General features: G+C 41.5%; 1 protein-coding gene across 2 annotated transcripts in view; it reads right to left on the bottom strand.

Moving 5' to 3' along the window:
- The window catches only part of LOC137794886 (microtubule-associated tumor suppressor 1 homolog), a 55104-nt gene that overhangs the window by 20311 nt on the left and 14179 nt on the right, over window positions 1-20614 (bottom strand). For both annotated transcript variants that reach the window (XM_068591998.1, XM_068591997.1), the window contains exons 4-6: window positions 17640-17865; window positions 10773-10973; window positions 8272-8442 (exon numbers count right to left, since the gene is read on the bottom strand). In XM_068591998.1, coding sequence (XP_068448099.1) covers window positions 8272-8442; window positions 10773-10973; window positions 17640-17865 — 598 coding nt within the window. The remainder of the gene's footprint in view (window positions 1-8271; window positions 8443-10772; window positions 10974-17639; window positions 17866-20614) is intronic.

Below are 20614 nucleotides of genomic sequence, written 5' to 3' on the forward strand. Positions count from 1 at the left end.
CTTCTCTTTTTCTTTCTCTCCTCTCTAGGTAATATTATTAGAAAACATTCAACTTTCAATACTCAACTATATATCAATTAAGTCAGATGAAATCCGCCAGGTAGCAAAATTTTAAGCGCGTCTTAAAGACATAAAAACCTGGATGACCTGATTTCTCTGGATGGCATCGCTTTGGCATCCACCACTACCGTAAGGAGTCGTTAAGTTATTTTTGAGCAGGAACTCTCCTTTGGATCACACGTAAATCAAATCCAAAGGACCGCCTTTTTTAACCAACATTTCAAAAATCCGGTACATCCTGTCTCAAAACGATGCAGAAACATTAATCCACGCATTTACTTCTTCCTTTCACTCCTCTCCTCTTCTCCTGTTATTTCTCTCTTCTGGACAAATTATTGTCTCTTCAATGCACATTACTGACGCTACTTCTTTCTGTGAGCCTATGTGCTTCCTCGCCTCTAGTTTCCATGGACTGTGGCTGTCTGGAACCTGCCATGGCCCTGCTGATGCCCCTAGTCTCTACTTACTTCTACTGACATGGATTGTGGTTATTTGCCTACTACTCATTATATGAATAATTTCTAATATATTTATTGAATCTGCTGTAACTCCGTTACGTTATTCATTCTGGTCACATGACATCTATTGCTTCTGTCCATCCAGGTAGAGGGATCCTCCACTATTGCTCTCCTGAAGGTTTCTGTCCTTTTTTCCCTATGAATGGGTTTTTAGTTTCATTATTTGAGGGAGTTTTTCCTGATCTGATGTGAGGTCCCGGGACAGGGATGTTACGTATACAGATTGTAAAGCCCTCAGAGGCAAATTTTGTATTTGTGATTTTGAGATATATAAATGAAACTGAATTGAATTGAATAAACCTTTTCTTGGTCTAATTCTTGGCAGGGATGCCTTGAGAAACATAAACATACAAAGATGACAAATCTTCTCTTGAGAAACATCGATTAAAGACTGCTGATGATCAACTATCAGAATAGATTACTCTTATCAGTACTTGTCAGATATTTAGCTTCCACATGACTGTTGCCAACAAGTTTGCAGAGCATGTCACTGTTTGCAAGTGTACTATGCTCCCTTTTTGATGCTTTTACATGCAAACTAGACCATGTGGTCATCTAACAACCTGTTTTTTGTGTCCTGTCTAATAATAATATCCTCTAGCATGATGACAGAAAGTCAGACATTGTTCGGTCCACATGTGTCAGATCAGTTCTACAAAAGGATGTTGAATACAGTAAAAACAGGAAACCACAAACAAACTGACAAACAGTTGGACCTAACTGTGTGTTTATATCAAAGTATATGTATGCATTTTATCATGCACTGAATTTTCATTAATGAGGTCATATTGACACAATTTTGTCAAATACTGCCAAATTATGATACAGACACTCTGCCTATTTTCACTAATGGTAGAATAAAAAATGGTGAAGGCACATAATCAATAATTAACTTTAACTTAAAATGATTACAAAGGATGATTTGGAGGATCTCAGGTATTTAATGTTAAAAAAATATTAAGTGTTAAATGTTTAATTTCTAGCAACTAACCTGCTATTACTGTTGTGTTTACATCGGCAAAAAAATATATCTTGAAATATGGCAAGCATTAACATAGACCAAACAAACCTATTTTTCAAATACTAATCTGTTTATGAGAACTTTTTCAATTTTTCTGCAGAATTATTTTTTTCTTCATCTTAAAAAGTCCTCATTGAAACACATATTCTTGGTGAATCTTCAAAGCAACATATAGCGCAATTGAGATTATCTAATCAATCAGTCTAAAACCATACTATTAAACCACATGAGAGAACTGTGTCAACATAAACTTAACCACTTTGTGGTAAGACATCCTACTGAAAGTAAGTAAAGAGTCTAAAACCACATGTTGAGTATGAAACGCCAAAATAGATATTCTCAGTATGAAAATAATACACTGGTACTCATTAAAGACAAGGTTAGGCAACCGCCGCGACAATAATGCGCAGATTATCAAACCAGTAAACCATGGCGTTTTTTGTGTAAATTATAACAACTTATAAAACAACTGTTACTCCATTTCATGTGAGGTTTCGAGATCAGATTCTGCCACAACATTAGGAAAAAAACAACCGCCACATCCGATTAATTAAAGCTTGCACGACTGGCCAGCCTCAGCGGCAGCATTGAGCAGTGTGCAAGAGTGTCTCTGCCAAGTGTGTGTGTGTGTGGATGGACATGTGTGGTGACCAAAGCCTGCTTTAACCTACATTTCAGGGCAATGGCAGGCAGCAGCAGGAAAGTGGGTTTGTAGAGCACGTGGAGCACACTGCAGCCAATCACGTGCCGCTGCTCAAATGGCTCAGCAGCAATAGACCCAGTACAACTGAGACAGTGCAGCTCAGCTGAATATTTACTGAAGAACATATGGAGCTTTTCTCCTATCTTCAATAAAGAGCATAGTTTTCCATTGATTTTATGTTCAGATTTTGTAATGCTTTTCCTTAAAACCCTGTCAGTGCCTTGAAAAAGCCTTGGCTTGCATTTGGATTTGCTTTACTTTTGCTCAATTTGTATGGTTTGACTCAGAGATACACCCATTTTTCGTGCTCCAGCTTCAACTCTTCTCCTCACATTCATGCTACTATATACTAAATACTGCCAGTAGAACATAAGATGATTTGTACATACATTGCTGCTGAATGGTTTAAGTCCTTAGAGTTATTTACAAAAACTCATCTCTGTCTCACCGTCCACACAGCACTTTATCAAAGCTCTAAAGCCTAAACAACAATGAATGTTAAAATGAACACAGTAGTGTAACATGCATTGTTTGAGAGGCTTTAGAGCTGCATTAATGCAGTACTTCCTGTATAAAGTAATAAGCACCATATATTGAGTCCAGACTCTCTGCCATCCCCAGATGTTACAAGACTCCCACAAATAAAAAGCCCTCTTATAAAGGTTAAACAAGTGAAAGCCAGATGTGTCTATTTCTGGTTTGTGGATAAGTGTGAGTGACATGATTGTGTCTTTATGCATGAGTATCACGGTTAAAAGGAGCCTGCAGCCTCAGCTCTTCATCATGCCACTGCTCAAGCTATCATACAGAGAGCTTCCACACAAACACACATACAGACACTTGTGTTAAGATAAGTGATGTTCCTATTGTAACCCTATATATCCATGGCAGCTGTGGGAGCCGCCAACATATACAATACGAAAAGCCCCCAGTGGTGGGGAGATGAGGGCAACAACGGCTGCCAAAACCATGCAGGAAAATAGGAAGGTGGTGGTGTGAGAGGGTGAATTGGCCTTTGAGGCTGATCTGGGATCAGGCTTGCCGTTCTCTTGACTAAAGATGAATGTTAAAAAAAAAGGGCAAAAAAGCTATATGTATATCTATATAGGAAGCATAGGAACATATTCAGACCTGCGTGGAAGACCACAGTGTTCTTCCTGCATCCCGACAGCAGCTGAAGGTTTCGGAAAAGACCTTTGGCTGTCAGCTTCACATGGAAGTTGGAAAGCGACAGTCTGGGAGACCATAACATTGTCTTCTTTAGTTTTCCAACACCCTAAAACAAGGTTTGATTTCGACTGATGTTTCCAGTCTGAGTAGTCTTTTATGTAGGAACTTTCTTGGCTCCTGTACACTCTCAAATAGTGTTTGGGTTGAAAGAATTATGATCCAGTTTTCTTGTTCTTGTCAAAATTCTCAAAGCATTTTTGTAGAAAAAGAACTTGAAAATTCCACGTGAAGAAGAAAGAAAATATTTAGAAGTTTTTGCTGCTGGAATTTCAGCCTTGTGTCTCCATGACAGACACATGGAGATAAGGAAAAAACAAAACAGGAACTGGAATTTAAAAGGGAAAATTTTCCTCAGCACAGAGAAAAATTGAAGCATTAAAAGAACGAAGACCAAATAAAAGAGTCCATTGAGGCGCTTGCTGCCATTCAACCATTCAAAACCAGGGAATTGTCAATGAAAACCAATCAAACAAAAGCCAAAGGACAACTGCTATCTGTAGACCAGCCGAAGGAGAAAATGGCGCCAAAAATAGCTTTGTGCTTTACCGTCGTCCAGGTGGTAGTGAATCATCCGGAGATAAAAGATGGAGAGAACAAGAGAGGCTGTACTTGCATGTGTGAGTGTGTGTAAGAGAGAGCAGAGAAAATCCTCATTGCGGTAATGATTAGTAGTTCATCTCCGCCGTTACGTGCAAAACACAGAAATTTGTCCCAGTGAGGTGTGTGTATGCTGCTCTCCCTTACAAACACATGTTGGGTCGTTGGACAAAGACGAGCTTCTATACACCTCTATTTTACTGCTGTTTCAAAAGACGCACACACACACACACACACACACACACACACACACACACAAACAGCCGGCGGGATGCTGCAGGGGGGAGGGGGAGTGGGTGGGATTTGAATAATCTGTCTCCGCTGGTCCGCTGGCTGGCTGGCTCCCTCCCTCCCTTTCTTAATCGCTCGCTTGTTCACTCTCCCTCTCTCTCTCCTTTCCTCCCTCTCGCCCTATCTCTGCTTCTATTTGAATGAGATAATTCATCTCACATAGTTGTGTGAGATGAATCATGTGAACCCAAAATGGGTGGGACAATGCGATTCATTGGGTTTAAGTAATACACGTCCTACCTACACGGTCGGAGAAAAGAACACTGGTTCAGGAAAAAAATATTAGGGCAAGACATTGCCATCATTTACTATAATGTTTAAATAAGTAAAACATTGAATTATATTACTATTTGAGTAATTGTACCCTGAAATAACTTCAATAGCAGTGAATAATGTGCAACTCAACTTTTTACTACTTACTGTGTTCTTCAACTTCAGAGAAAAACATTGCAATACTGGTTACATTGGAGATTCAGATCTGGCTCACAAAAGATAACGATCCGAATATAATGCATATCACTATACTATCCAGCATCATATTAGACTTGAAAGCTCCAACTTAAACAAAGTTAAGTAATTGTGCTGATAATGCTTCTCTTCCATTCTAAATACATTTCTCTTTAAACGTTTTTTTTTAAAATATAGTTTTACTATTAATAATTCATAGTTTTCCTTCAGACAAAACGTTGTGAGTAAGCCTACTTCTTCTACCCCTGGCAATACTAACATTCACAGTTAGAGAAAGGGTACACAGTATTAGCAGTTATTGATTTATTATGATATTATGAAAATAGTAGAATTGTGTTACTATTCTACCTCATTACCTTGAAATAATGCAAAGGCCCCAAGTGTTTATTAGTAAGTAAGTAAGTAAGTAAGAGGAAAACATTTCAGTACTGTATTTTCATGACATTGCAAATTCAGATTTGACTCACAAAATATATCATTTCAATATAAATATTATTAATTAACGAGGGCTAGGCAAGTTAACGCGTTAATATCACGTTAACTTTTCAATCGATCAACCGCGTTAATTATTTGATCATGCATTAACTGCATTTTAATTATTTATTTTTTGGGGGGGCTTTTACTTTGAAGGCAAATCATTTTGGTCCGCCCTTGCGCTTCCGTAGCCTCACCGGACTATTTGCCAACTTAAGCCCGAAGTGAAAGCACGTATTGTTCTGTAGTTTCTGTCCTCAACGAGCACCGCGCGAGTGAGTCGCCTCACAAAGCGCTCAGACTACCTGCAGCCTCGCGCTGCAAGCTCAGCAGACCCGGATTGAACATGAATTGCGCATGCGCAAAGCCGCCACTGATACCTGTCTGTCCTTCACATCTACACCTCATTCAACAAGACGACAGTGCACTTGTTCAAGCCAACACATACTGGACTTTTTTCACTGACTAAGAAAAACTGAACAGAAGACATGAAAAGCACTTATTGCTTTTGTATAAAGTTAATTAATTGCTGGTCTTTAACATACATCTTTTAGGTAAGCAACAGACTGAACATGGACAAAATAAGGAATGGCTTGTCCCTCAAAGGGACCCTTACAACTGAACACTACCTGTTCAGAAAAAAAAGAAAAAATATTTATAAACTATATATGTATGTATGTTAACTTGTTGTTGCTCCAGAGTGCTGTTATACTGTCCTGATAACATTACTTTAAAATAAAAGCGTGCAATACACTAGTTTTTACTTCATCATTGAATTTGGTGCATAATGCGATTAATCGCAGAAAAATCATGCGATTAATCAGTTAATTTTTTTCAACTTTGCCTAGCCCTATAATTTACCTAAGAAACTATTGACTACACTACGACTACACTACTTTAAGAACAGGGAACTTGGACAGCAGCACCAAGGTACTCTGCAGTTCACTTTACCACAGTATCACAAGGAGAACAACGGTGGCCTTTATGTCAAAACACAAAAGGCTCTTTCTACCGCATTCATTTTCACTTCTGTAGAAATATATGGCAGCGCAACATGGCAGAGTCCATGGAAGAGGACCTGCTCCATTTGTAGATATGAAGACCTCATTCAACAAAAACCCAATTCTTTCTGTGAATAAGGAAAACGTAATTATGAATAATATATAGTATTTCTGTTAATATATCCCTCTAAATCCTACACACAGGACCTTTTCAAAGGAAAATATTGGACCATTACTGTGATGTATTAATAGTTTTACTAGAAGTGTGCCTGCACCATTTATTGACGGTGGGTTAAAACGTTGCCGTGAGTCTCTTACACGCGGCTTGTGCTATTTCTGCAGTTTAGATTTTATGTAATCATAACTTAGCAGGCCCTGACGGCCCGCCACTGCATAAGTGGTAGTAACAAGGTTATAACTCAGACAAACAAGCAAAGAAAGAGAAAGTTGGTCATTCACAGCTGCACATGGCAAATGGAAGCAGGAGGTAAGCCACAACTCCACAAACTGAACCACAACTCATGTGTTTACATTGACTCAACTGCTGGATATGACATACTTGTCTTTACTGCAGTGACTTGTGGTAAAGTCTGTTTGAGCCACCCTTCTATGTTTTTCAAAACTACCTTCCAAAAAGGCAACACCTTGGAGCACTCCCACATAGCGTGTTGAAAAGTGCCCATTTCTATATTACATTTCCAACATATTATCCTGCATCAAGCCAATTCTATACATTTTCAGAGGTGTAAAATAATATCAGCTTGAATATTTGAATATTTTATACTGCAGTGACTTGTGATGGAGCAGTTAAGATACATTTACACTCAAAAACCTTTACTTTAATTTGCAAGGTACAGTGAGCGCTATGTAACCAAAACAGCCTTCAAAAGTTACAACCCATGATACATTGTCCCCTGAGAGCACAGCTTATGAACAATAAAACCTGGGCCCTGTGCATGCATGTATATGTCAGAATCAATCAAGTTTATGTCCAATAGAGACATAGAGACAAAAAGAGCAAAGAAAGCAACTGGGTCTTTTAAAAGGCCACACTGTTAACCACTGTCGTGTGTGAATGAATGTGAGTGAATGAAAGGTGAATGAATCAAATGCATGTGGACTCTCTCTCTCTGTGTGTGTGTGTGTGTGTGTGTGTGTGTGTGTGTGTGTGTGTGCGTGTGCGTGTGTGTGTGTGTGAAGCTGTCACGAAGGTGACAGCATCTCTTTGAGCAGTGGCTCCCCACATGCCCTAAGACTTTCAGGTCCCTGCTGCAGAGGGGAAGCAGTGAGGCGCTAGACCAGAGTCACCACTTGGGGGGAGGCTGCAAACACATGCTTTCATTCACAGATGTATGGAGAAAACAAGATGTACTTTAGGAGATGCATGGGCTTTAGTAAATACGACCAGGGCTTTTAAGGCTCAAACATTAAAACACCATCTGTGAGTGAATATGTATTCTGTTTTTGCATTGCTGGGTGATACAAAAATAATTTCTAAAGCTGCTTCAAAATGTGTTTTTTTTTTTTTGGTGTGACATTATGCCAAAAGTGTGAGACTTGGCCTTTTCCAAATTTCCAATTGCTTCTATCGGTAAACAAATTAATATTTACTGCTGAGAACTGACTATTTCAGCAAACAGGGGGCGTCTCCCCTTGTTGCAAAAATAAGTCTGGTTCCTTAAAAGTGTATGAGAAAATTATCTGACTTTTCTCTTGACTTAATACATCATTAACATTATAAACATGAGTTTATGGACTAAATGTCAGCATAATGTAATGTAAATATGCTGTGACTGTGGCTCAGTGGTGACTATAAAGCAGATTATGCCACAAACCAATGCATGAAATCCCGGGGACAACTTCCACTTCTTATCTATAGTCTACATGTTGCCTCTCACATACCCTTACCTGTGCTGTTTAGTCGACTGAGTCTTGCTGAGCTGCTTCTTTGCAAGGGATACTGGGATGCCTGCTTCGTCAGGCCCTGATTGGCAGCAGGAGCAATCTTTCCTGCTATTAGAAAAGGATAGGCAGCTGCTGTCTTTGATGTGTAATTGGTGACTGTTGGAGCCTTCAGACCTGTGAAGAGGACACAGAAGAAGTCAAAGCCCATCACAAAACCTCTTTAAAATGGGTTTGTGGTTGCTGGTCAGATGTTAATGCCAAAAGTTCCCAGGTGCAGTTAAGATAGCTGTAATTGTAAAAGCAATTGACCCTGAATGACGTTTTCACTCTCTCCTGGGTCACAGAGTTGACAACTAAGATAGAAGATTTGAATTTAGAGAAGCCAAATCAGGACCAGGACCAGGTTTTATTTGAGAATCGTTTCACATCCTTTTCAGTCTTCATTCAGTTGTCAATTTTTAGAAGCAGACTCAGAGGGGATACGCCACAGAATACCCACGAAGCCACAGTAGCGGACAGTCTCGCCGAGCAACGCACAATTACGCAGCACACCTTGGTGCAGGGAGAGGCACCAGCAATCATGACTAATCACACGTCCAGACCTTCTAGAAGACTGTTTTATGTATTTAACCAGGCTGCTCTTGCATAGAAGAAGACAAAATGTGATTGGACAAAACTGCTGTTAAACAAGTCCAAATTTTCTCATTGCACAGCTGTCTATATATATATATATATATATATATATATATATATATATATATATAGACAGCTATATATATATAGTGGCGGTCCGTGGTGTTGGCCCTTAACGCCCTTTACGTGGGCCGATCCCCACCCTAGCGACACAACACGGCACTAAGGACAGCACACGGTCAACAGTGCCGGGACCGCGTCTCTCTCCGGCAGGGAGAGAAGTACAGCAAACACATCATCCACGGCCCCGGGAAGCGGCGAGCTCCAGGCATGGGCTCTCTAAAGCATGCAACCGGAGCCGGTGTGCCACCTATGGCCCGAGCCTTTCCAAGCCAACCTAGAGCCAGTCACGACGCACTACAGTGGAGGAAATGCACCCGACAAGGGCCAGCACAGCAAGGGGAGAGCACAACTCATAGTGTCAACAAAAATTGTCCAAATGTTGTCCAAATCTATTAACAAAACCGCCACACTGACCCTGCACAGACATGACATTGCAGCACAGCTTCGCCGGCAGCAACCTCTCCCCACACCAAGGAGAGGCTGCAGGTAGAAGCACCAGCAGCCCCAGTCTAGTTCATGATTAAATACGACTGCCAATGAAAAAAACAGTAACATAATCAGCATTTCACTCACCAGACGCACATAAACCTCTGTGGGAAAACGGTCATCAGTAAATCCTGAGATTCTAGCTTCTAGGTTTTGACCGGCTTCGTTTATGTTCCGGCGGCTGATCTGGAATCAGTCGTTTTACCTGGAGTTTCCCTGCCGAAGTTCTTTTCTCAAACGGGTCTTGGAGGAGAGATTTGATCTTGTTAGGGTTGAGTCTTCTTGCAAGAGTAGCGCTCGTGCTGTGACGTTCCATTGTCCTATCTTAAAATGTTGCTGCGAGAGAAGAGAAGCCGGCGAGAACACATGAGAAGTGAACTAGACACGGGAACGCGCTCTGGGGGAAGATGAGAATAGCCCCTACGGAAGTCTTTTTTACAGCGCTGATTGGATGAATTGTACGTCACTCATTTATTTCTTTACTCGGTGATTGGCTAAACTGCATATTAGACCCATCTTCTTTGGGCAGAATCGATCAAGCCCCACGACGTGCACTAGCAGCAGAGACGTGCATGTGAGCAGCAGAGAGGTGCACTAGCAGAGGAGAGAAGCAGGAAAAGCAGATATTTGGCGCAGATATCCTATTTTACAAATATTCCTGGGTTTTTTCATAGCTCAACAACATAAATAGTGACAATTTTTACAATGTATTAATATAATTATACTTTATTTTTTTGGTGGCTCAAAGTGGGTGGGGCTAAGCCCCATTGCCCTCTATGGGCCAGCCGCCACTAGTTACAACTGTTTGGGGATGCGTCATGTAAATCTATTCAGTTGTATGAGGTACAAACAAGACTGTCAAATGTTGATTGTGTGCTACACATCACTTATTGTACCTGATCTGATTTATCGGGTGAGATTAAGCAAATGTGGAGGTATAAATGCAACTGAAATTCCCTAAGGGTATGTTACATGTGGTTCTAATTGACACAGGCTCACCCTTTACTTGGCCCTTTGGGTATTACACTTTTCCAATAACACGCATTCGCTCACTGGAAGTGTGCATAGGCGGCCATTTAGGACTACGCGAATAATTGCAGACTGACGTTTCAAGAACGTTATTCGTCAGCCACAAGCCTACCCAGTCTGCAGAGCACGACCAAGATTTGATGCCAGCAGAGCAAGCTGGAGCTTCAGAATGACGCTTGAGAAAGTTAAAGAGAAGTCAGTTAAGTATGAGCGAGAGAGGCCTACCATCTTACCTTTGTTTGTCGCTCCACTGATCTCGGTGCTTTCCAATGATGAGGTAGTTAGGCTTGTGAGTAATCCCTTCACAGGAAGTTTTGATGCGGCGGGTGCAGCTGGGCGTCTGACTGGCCCTGGTGCCTGCTGATTGGCTGGTGGTTTAGAGTTAGATGTTGCAGAAACCAGGACAGCTGTGGTGGTGCGAGATTTTGGGATACCTGGGAGACAGAAATACACTTTGGAAATAATATTTGATCTAAAACAGTCTGATGAATGCCTAATACTAACTCGGAACATTATATGTTGTATTAATCAAATATTATTTGTATGCAACTGGGAAAAGAATAGACATCAAAAGATATCAACTGAGCAGTGAATAAAGAGCTGCACAAGAGTTTTAAAATAAATTCAAAGTACATTCTAGTAAAATATAACCCAACCAACACATGACATACACAGCTATTTCTGTGAGCTGACCAATTATAATATAGGCAGGTAGGTATTCATGCCATAGACAATTAGCTTCACTACATCCATTTAGGAACCAAGACTGACCCAGAAATTTCCCCTCTCTTTGACCAGAGAATAAACAAGGATCTAAACCTGTCGTTAGATGCAACAGAAATAATATTAGTATGTCACACTTTATATTATTCATTGCCTTATAGCTTCTGAACTACCAAAACAATAGGAGGAAGACTAGACTAAGGACTATTTTGCTTGCTCACACTGACAAGTTATATTAATTAAATAAAGTTGAAAATCAAAAAAACATATTTCCAAAAAAAGAAAGAAAGAAAGGGCGACTGTGGCTCAGTGGGGAGCAGGATCGTCTTTCAATCTGAGGATCGGCGGTTCGATCACCGGCGCTGCTAGCCCATGTCGATGTGCTCCTGAGCGAGACACTTAACCCTAAATTGCTCCCGTAGCTGCGCCTACTGTGTATAAATGGTTGGTAATACTAATGTGGCACCTTGCATGTTGGCTCCTCCCATCATTGTGTGAATGGGTGACTGATGTCATGTCGTGTTAAAGTGCTTTGAGTGGTCGGAAGACTAGAAAAGCGCTGTACAAGTCCATTTACCAAAGTTGATTTGATAAAAAAAAAACACTGATTTAATACGATGAACCACTTTCTTTAAATTAAGGATTGGAGATAGCTGCGGAGTTTGAACTTATTGAATTGGAAATGCAGACTTCATCTTTAATGTTGATGCATAATGAGATTACTATTTATTTTGCCATGGACCAATTGTTTTAGGGATGACAAATGTTCAATATAATTACAAAAACAAAACAAACTGCATTTGAATACAGATCTGGACATTGATTTTTGACAATGGTCAAAGCTTCAAATCAGCTCAGTTATCAGTCATGTGAGCATGCATGTGCTTGTTGACATGAATGTGATTACAGTCACATTTATAGGATTGGCCTTTTGTTATGGGGGGACAATTGTACGCCTCTATGGGAGACAATTATACTTCTCTATAACATAAATAATGACATTTTATGACAGGGACTTGGGTTAAGGTAAGGGTTATGTTGTTTTCTTTTTCAGTATATTTATTGAACATGTATACTGTTGTTTTTTATTTGAATTATAGTTTATGATTACGCTATATGAAATATGGAGACAGACTGACGTCACTAAGATCGCCTACCGTCGCGTCATAACTACGTCGCTTATTGAAAGGGGAGTCGGATTCTCTGAACACCGCGGTTGTCTTTTCCTCCTCATGAATTCTCCTTCCCATCTTTCTATGACCCTGTGACGTTTCCACAGTGGTCAAGGAAAAGTGCTTAAGGGCGAATTATACTCTTGCAACTACAATTGTGGCTGGCCACGCAGTTGGACCGACGGACTCGTTTTGGTTTATAGTTCCCGCGTGCCAGAACAGTATGTGGCACAACGGTCGTAGAGTCGATCTGCATACCAACGTTCGCCGATATCTCCCTCCAGGAATTTACCGCCATCTGCGTGTCCTTATACTCCGTCAACGACGGGTTATATAAAGGCTCATATTTGCGGACCTCTTGAGCCAAACGTTCTTCAACGGGATCCATTGTTTGTGTTTCTGCTATGACTTTTAAAAACAACGGTATTATGCTATGAAGCCGAAAATGCGAGACTCAGAAAGGATGTGATTAGCAGACCAATCACAGTCTTGCGGGCTCGCGTTGCTTTGACGGATTGTCAGAAATTTTGGGTGACGCACGCAAGCACGCAAAATGGGCAAGTGGGGCCATGCATGTCTTGCTCGCGTGCATCTCTGCGTAAAACCCGAGTATAAATCAGCCATTAGGGTGAGACATTAGGAGGTGATTATTTAACTATTCAACCGCTGCCTCCGTTTACATGCCGCGATGTCCGAATTATCAACCGAGTCATCCATGGGTGTTAATCGGATCGTAGTCAGACTGCATTTATTCAAACAAAGGTGTTTACATCCATCCATCCATTATCTTAACCGCTTATCCTCATTAGGGTCGCGGGGCGCTGGAGCCGATCCCAGCTGTCAAGGGGCGAAGGCAGGGTACACCCTGGACAGGTCGCCAGTTCATCACAGGGCAGACATATAGACAAACAACCATTCACACTCACATTCACACCTACGGGCAATTTAGAGTCCAATTAACCTATGCAGCATGTCTTTGGACTGTGGGAGGAAGCCGGAGAACCCGGAGAGAACCCACGCTGCCACGGGGAGAACATGCAAACTCCACACAGAAGGACCTGCCAGACCAGTATCCGAACCCCGCCGCGCCCGGGATCCGAACCACAGACCCTCTTGCTGTGAGGCGTCAGTGCTAGCCACTACACCACCGTGCAGCCCCAAAAAGGTGTTTACATGAAAGGGATAATTCTATTTCAGTCCGATTAAGCCAGTAATTCGATTGCATGTAACCACACTCTGTGAGGTACAAGAGCTGATTAAGCATTCTTTTAGTTATTTGTAATTAAAAAATGGCCTTTATGCAATGCTTTGTATCGTGGGTGGACACTAAGGTGTTTGGAATGGCCCCTTCCACAGTAAAGACGTAAATGTTTTTAGACAAAGTCTCATCCACGATTCACAGAAGACTGAGGCTGTGTCAAGTGGGTTCACTGTTGATTTCTTCTATAGCTCTCTAAAATGTGCCCATGGGGTCCTGAGTTCTTCTTCCATTCCTTGTACATATACTTTTAAAGGATGTTACTGCCTTGCCTAATTGCTTTTTCAGGGCGTTGTAAAATCTATAATCAGTGGACTATCAATGTTAAGAGACAGCATCTCAACAACTATTGAACTATCCATTACAGGTCTTGTAAACACGATTGTGTTGATCTTTTTGTCCATCCAACAGAAGAACATATAAATAACATGTTGGGGAATACCTCTTTTTTGTTTAATTACCTGAATCAGTGTCTCTACATCATGCACCACAGAGACTACAGCAAACAGCTAATCTAAGTCCACAACTATACAACAAATGCAGTCGAATAATACTTGACCGTATCAGTATACGGTCAAGTAGTATTCAACTGCATTTAGGAGTGTTAAAGAAAAAACAAATTCCTGTTTGTTCTAATCTTTAGACTACTTGTAGTTTACGGATCATGTTTAGATTTATTCAAATGTGATTATGAATATATATTTATGAAGAAATGTGCGTGTAGCTGCATCCTTTGTTGTTTTTATGTCTCCCTGTGAAATACATTACTACTGGTTTTGATATGTGTTGTACAAATACGATTTTGTATTATCAACCACAGAAAACCTGTTTTGAAACCTGAGACTAATGGTCAACAATCAAGCATTAAGTATTACAATGGCACATAAAATAAGGTTTTTCTACAACACGTGGTGTTTGCTGTCAGATCTACCACTATCAGCTCTCTGATGTGGCGACAGCCAGGCGTTTCCCATCATGCACTGGGCCAGGCAGTCGGTGGAGAGCTGCTGCAACGCCTGGCTCTAAAATCAATTGCCGCCTTGCTCTCGTTAGAGTATCGTTGACCATGTGTGCATGACGTCAGAGCAAGTCGGGAACAGGAATAACAATGAAGCAGTAGACAAATGACTGATGAATAAATATGTAAGCTATCCCACTCCCTTTTGGGCCCATAGGAAGTCTTTGACAGACTTACTGTTCTTTTGTGCATCCTGCATTTGCTGTAAACACTTTTCATTTGATACATTTTCACTTATTACTTTACTTGTACCCTATTATAAATTACAACAAGCTCATTTATCAACAGACATAATTCAAGTTTCTTTCACCACCAACTTTCTACAAATGAGAGAGAGCAAGAGCAAGAGCGAGAGCGAGAGACACAAAAATGACTTGTTATAAAGAGAGGGGAAAAAATGAACATGTGTTCACCGCAATTACATTACTTCACATTACCACACACACACACACACACACACACACACACACACACACACACACACACACACACGCACACACACACTCCGTTGGTGAAGGTAGAGCAGCCTTTAAACTTGTACTGTGATTGAAGCCAGCAGGAAACATCTGGCTTCATTTTGTTTCGGTTGTGACGTGAAGCCAGCCTGAGGAAAGCATCTGAACTATGTGACCCAGGAAATCAATGTTGGGTAAGAGCTGTCTCTCTAAAGATTTGCCTCGTGGTTACTGTTGATACACAAAAACCCACATGTACACACTATTGTCTGACACCGCCAGTCCAGACCTTTCAGTGATTACATTCCTCCTGCAATCCCTGACTTAGTACATTTTTATAGCAGTAAACTTGACAACATTCAGTTAGCAGTTCTTCTGTCATGTTTTTGTGGGGAAATCAACAGTCTATGAGAATATCCCATGCTTATAATACTTGTAAGGAAGAAAACTGGCAGCTCAGTGTCTGTGGATCATATTAGTTGATTGGAGAACTCATGGCAGGATATGCAACAAACATATTCAGATATCTTTCTTGAGCCTAAATCGTTCTCAATAAATTGTTCTCCTGCTCTGAAGATCTCAGCCCTATGAATCATATGAATCAGATAACAGGATAATGCCTATGAATCAGAATAACATGAAAAACAACCATATGCTGCTGCATACACGTGGCCAGCATGGGACACATTCAACTTGTAAGTGATGTACGGATCAATGCTTGGCACTTTAACTAATAGTGGACCATCTATTGATAGGTGTTGTCAGACCTAGCCCTAATCTCATCATTGGACCTAAAACCCTCACCCGCTCCGCCCAGGCCTTCGCTCTGAACATTGATGGCTCCACTACTACAACAGCAACCTCTACAGCAAACCCACCAAAATCCTTAATAAACCTTAATATGTCCAAAACTCTGCCGCCCGACTGCTCACCTCCACCCAACGCTGTGATCATAGCACCCCGGTCCTTCACAAACCTCCACTGGCTCCCCGTCAAGTACACGATAGACTACAAACTGCTACTCATCACCTACAATGCTAAACTAAACAACCTGGCAACTCCCTACCTTGCTGACCTCCTCCCCCCTCCACGCCCCAACCCATTGCCTCAGGTCCGCCGGCACAACCACTCTAAAGATCATCAGGACCAAGCGCCGGACCAGGGGCGACAGGGCCTTCTCAGCTGCTGTACCTCCTCCTCCCCCCCGCCTCTGGAACGCCCTCCTCATCCACATCTGTCAGGCTTCCACCCTACCATCATTCAAGCAAGCCCTCAAAACACACCTCTTCCAACTTGCTTTCACCTGATAAATCTCTGCACCTGCCCTCCGCTCTGCCCAACACAGCCTCTTCTGTTTACTTCTCATTATTTCTTTATTACCTTAAATATTCTGTTGTTTGTTTTTGTTTGCTCTTGTCTTCTTGTTTGTGTTCTTTTCCGTCTGTTATTGTCTTCTGTGAAAAGCGTCTTTGTGTACTATGAAAAGCGCTATATAAGTTGAAACTATTATTATTAATATTATTATTATTATTATTATCATCTGAACGCTTGACAAAAATGAGAATGGCTCAGTTCGCCCCTATGTAGGTGCAGTTCTTTTATCTTATTAAATAGATCGTAAACATAAATAAATAAATAGATTGCCTAAACCTGTAATGGAAAAGCTTTGTAATGAAGTAATCAAGTCAGGAACAAATTAAAAATGGCTCAATGCAGAGACACACACTCAAAGGAATCCATTTACGGTGATCTTAGTCTGAAGTCAAGAGGCATCTGTTTGTTCCTGTGTATACCAAAGCGGACAGAAAAGCTTTTGTCTATCAGAATGTAATAGTTTTATGGAGAAATCTGGATCTGGTTTTACACAAACACACACACACACACACACACACACACACACATACATACGCACACACGCACACAAGCACACAGCTATGTAAATGGAAGCTCAGTGATTATGGAAAACAAGGGTCAAATTTCTCACACACAAAACGTCAAGCCTAAATTGTTCAAAATGTGTAGTTTTCATAAAACAGCAGAACTTTATCAATCACGCCTATTTAATTCATCTCAATTTAGAATAATCAGCACTCCTTCCTCTTCAACATTGTAAACATCAACAATATTTAAAGTAAACTTGCTGCTGTTATACTTTACAAAGAAAACATTATCCAATTATCCTGTTATCTTATTCATATGATTCATTGTAGATAACATATGTGTGTGGAAGGCATTTTAACTCGCAGGTCTGTAGTGTCAGCCTGTTCATTTCCTGAGTCTGCTGCAGAGACAATCACACAAGTATATATGCCTGACAGACAACTAAGAAGCGTGTTCTTGAGCAGAGCATTCATGAAATCCGAATGCAGTGTGCTGCTGCATGTTTACATGTAAGGTATTATAAAGTAAATGTGTGCACTGTGTGCAGCTCATGTTTATGTCTCTACATCTGTGCAGAAACCATATTGACTCACCCTGGCCCTGACTTTGGCTCTGCTTTGTTGGGGATCCGCCTCCAGTGCTCTGTCCACCCTCACCCATCGTGGAGCCATTACTCTGGGTTTGCTGAGGCCCAGGGCTACCCTGTCCCGGAGGTCCAGACCCTGACCGTGGAGCTGGAGCCGGTCCCAAGGGCCCCTTATCCAGTCTGGAGACTCTCGTTTGATGCGTGGAATTGGGCCCCAGCTTTGAGGAGACTTTCTGTAGAAAGAGATGACGTTTAGTGACAGCGTCCCAGCCAAGTGGTCCCAGCTCTGAGCTGCGCATTGAGACCATGGTGTTAGCCATTCCCCACTCAGAGTCAGAAATGTGGACTAGGGAGGCGGTGAAGGAGCAGAGGGGAGGAGTGAGGGAGAGTGTGTTAAGACAGAGGGGGAGGAGGAAGAGAGAGAACAGGAAAGAAGAGGTAGGAGGGAAAATTGGGTGTGTGCTGCAACCACAAGAGAGTTAAAAAAAGAAGTTGGTATTGTGTTGTACAATCCCGTCTCAGCCCAGGCCAATTTTCTTCTCTCTCTGTCTTACCCCCACCCCCAACCCTACATGTTCCACCGCCTCTGACTCTATAAACACCAGCACACATGGTGTGAGTTTGTGGATTAGGGCCTAGCATTTGTCTCAGACTTTTAAAGCATATTCAAAATATAGAGACTGCGTTGTTCTATAGTTATTACCCATTTGTGATAACAAAGCAGTCAGGGACTTGAGTGTGAGAAATAAGTTTGAGAATGTTCACAAATCCATTCTTAAGTCAACTTAGGTCAAGACATTCACTAATAAAATCCCTTTTGCATTGTCACCTCCAGACACAGAATAAGAGGGGATGAAACACTACAGAGTGTTCTTGTAATTTACAGCCTCCTTGACTTTTCAGCTGAGCCGAGAGGCTGAGCCAAAGGATTACTGTAGCATACCAATAAATCATGTGTTGACATGTGAGCTGGCAGCTGGACTGGGCCTAACTGATGCTCTTTTTGGTAATACATGGATGAGTGGATAGTGAATGTTACTACACACGTGTAACACCATTTCTCTCAATAACAATAAAATAAAGTGATAAAAGTTAAATTAGCCCTTCAGTTAATTTAATTAAATCATGTACACATCTGAACTTTTGCCAGTAGTAATGGGAATATCATTAAATCCTTATATTAAGGTACTTATGACCATAACAATATAAAGGCTGATGAAGAAAACATTTATTTGTACATACTGTATTTGTTTCTTAGACACATGCATTGATTACTGTACATGTGTTCTAAAACACACCGTTCTCTGACTCTACCGAGGATATGCTGGGGCAGGTTTTAAACCTGTCCCTTTTAAAACCACATACCAGAGACCAGAACTGCCAACAGAGAGACAACGAGAAATACGCGCCGCCGCGAACCGGCGAGGGCGTGACTTAAGACCAATGAGTGACAGTCACGTTCAAAGCGTGAGACTTAAGAGCCCCGATACCTCCATCTCTCTGCTCCTCTCTGCTGGCGGTCCCCCAGTCCCGCGACTGTGTCTATGCAGCGAATAGGTTTACAGATGCGCTCCTTAGCGCCATCTATCGTCGGGGAGTTTGAAAAGGAACGAACGTGCCCCAGACTTTTTTCTGCCTTGAGATATTGGTTGTGTGGCGTGTGAGCGTGTGAAAACATTAAAAAGCGTGTGTCACACAGCGAAAGCGTGAGAGTTGCTGGCTCTGAGAGACAGAGCACACATACTGTACACGTAGCACTTTTGACTCTGAGAGACAGAGCACACATACTGTACACGTAACACTTTTGACTCTGTGTAAGTTAATTATGTTAAACAACAACAACACAGTTTAGTCTATCAGACAACTATAGCTCAAAAACAGATTAGCGTCAGTCTTTTAATTAGCTCAATTAAATTTATTTTGTATAGCCCAAAATCATCAATTGGAAATTTCCCTTTACAATCTGTACATATACTGCATCCTCTATCCAGGGACCTCACATCGGTTCAGGAAAAACTTTTTTAACAGGGCGAAAAAAGAGAGGAAATTGTTGAATTCTGAACTGGGGAAACACTTAAATGAGAGGGCATCCACTCCTTGTGTGTTCATGGTGAATGGTAAATGGACTTGCACTTATGCCTTTCTAGTTTTCCGACCACTCAAAGTGCTTCAGAGAAGGTTGCTCCTGTGTACACTGATATACGAGAATTCTCTGTCCTGATAACATGAACAGAACTGCGGGCTAGCCTGCTAGCTTGCCCTGCATGGACAGCACAGAGGCAGCTTTTGCACCCAAGGTGAGGGCAAAACAGGAGGAAGTAGCCGAGCCGGCAATCACCCATCCAGACCTTTACATCTTCATTACTTCTTCATTTGTTGACTGCTTGATGCTGAAGAAAAAATGAGTGCAGAACTACAGTTGAAAAGCTGTTATATATCGCATGTGCAGATGTAAAGAGGGGCCCGTGCAGATAAGAAGGCTTCAAAAACATCTTCATGGCTGTGCATGCGAATAACCCCAATAGTGACAGCTCTTAAGACGGTGAAGGCAATAGGATGTAGAACCTTCATCCAAGGCCAGATCTATTTTTAGATCCTAGATTGATCACTAGGATGACCAGACGTCCGAATTTAGGCTGGACAGTCCGGATTTTCAATGACCTGTCCGGCGCCCGGCGCAATATCAAGCCGGACGTAAATGTGTCCTCCTTTTTGGAGCTGTGCGACCGCGCCAGCATTTCTGAGATTGGACAGTGAGACACGGAGAAAAGCTGATGTTGTCCTTTTGATAAATAGAACATCTTTGACGCGTCAAGTCTTGGCCAATCAGCAATAAGATGTCTACAGCGGCCGCTTCTCAATATGCGATCTTCTTTGTACTTGATGAGAAAACTCACAACTGAAAGTTCACATTTTCTGAATACTAATGTCATTGAGTCACACAATGTCATTTTAGGATGTTTTCAGGCGAGAAGTTAGTTG

Source organism: Clinocottus analis, unplaced genomic scaffold (genome assembly GCF_023055335.1).
Source record: "Clinocottus analis isolate CAN_PGR_092001 unplaced genomic scaffold, fCliAna1.0.p SCAF_26, whole genome shotgun sequence".
Classification (NCBI taxonomy): domain Eukaryota; kingdom Metazoa; phylum Chordata; class Actinopteri; order Perciformes; family Cottidae; genus Clinocottus; species Clinocottus analis.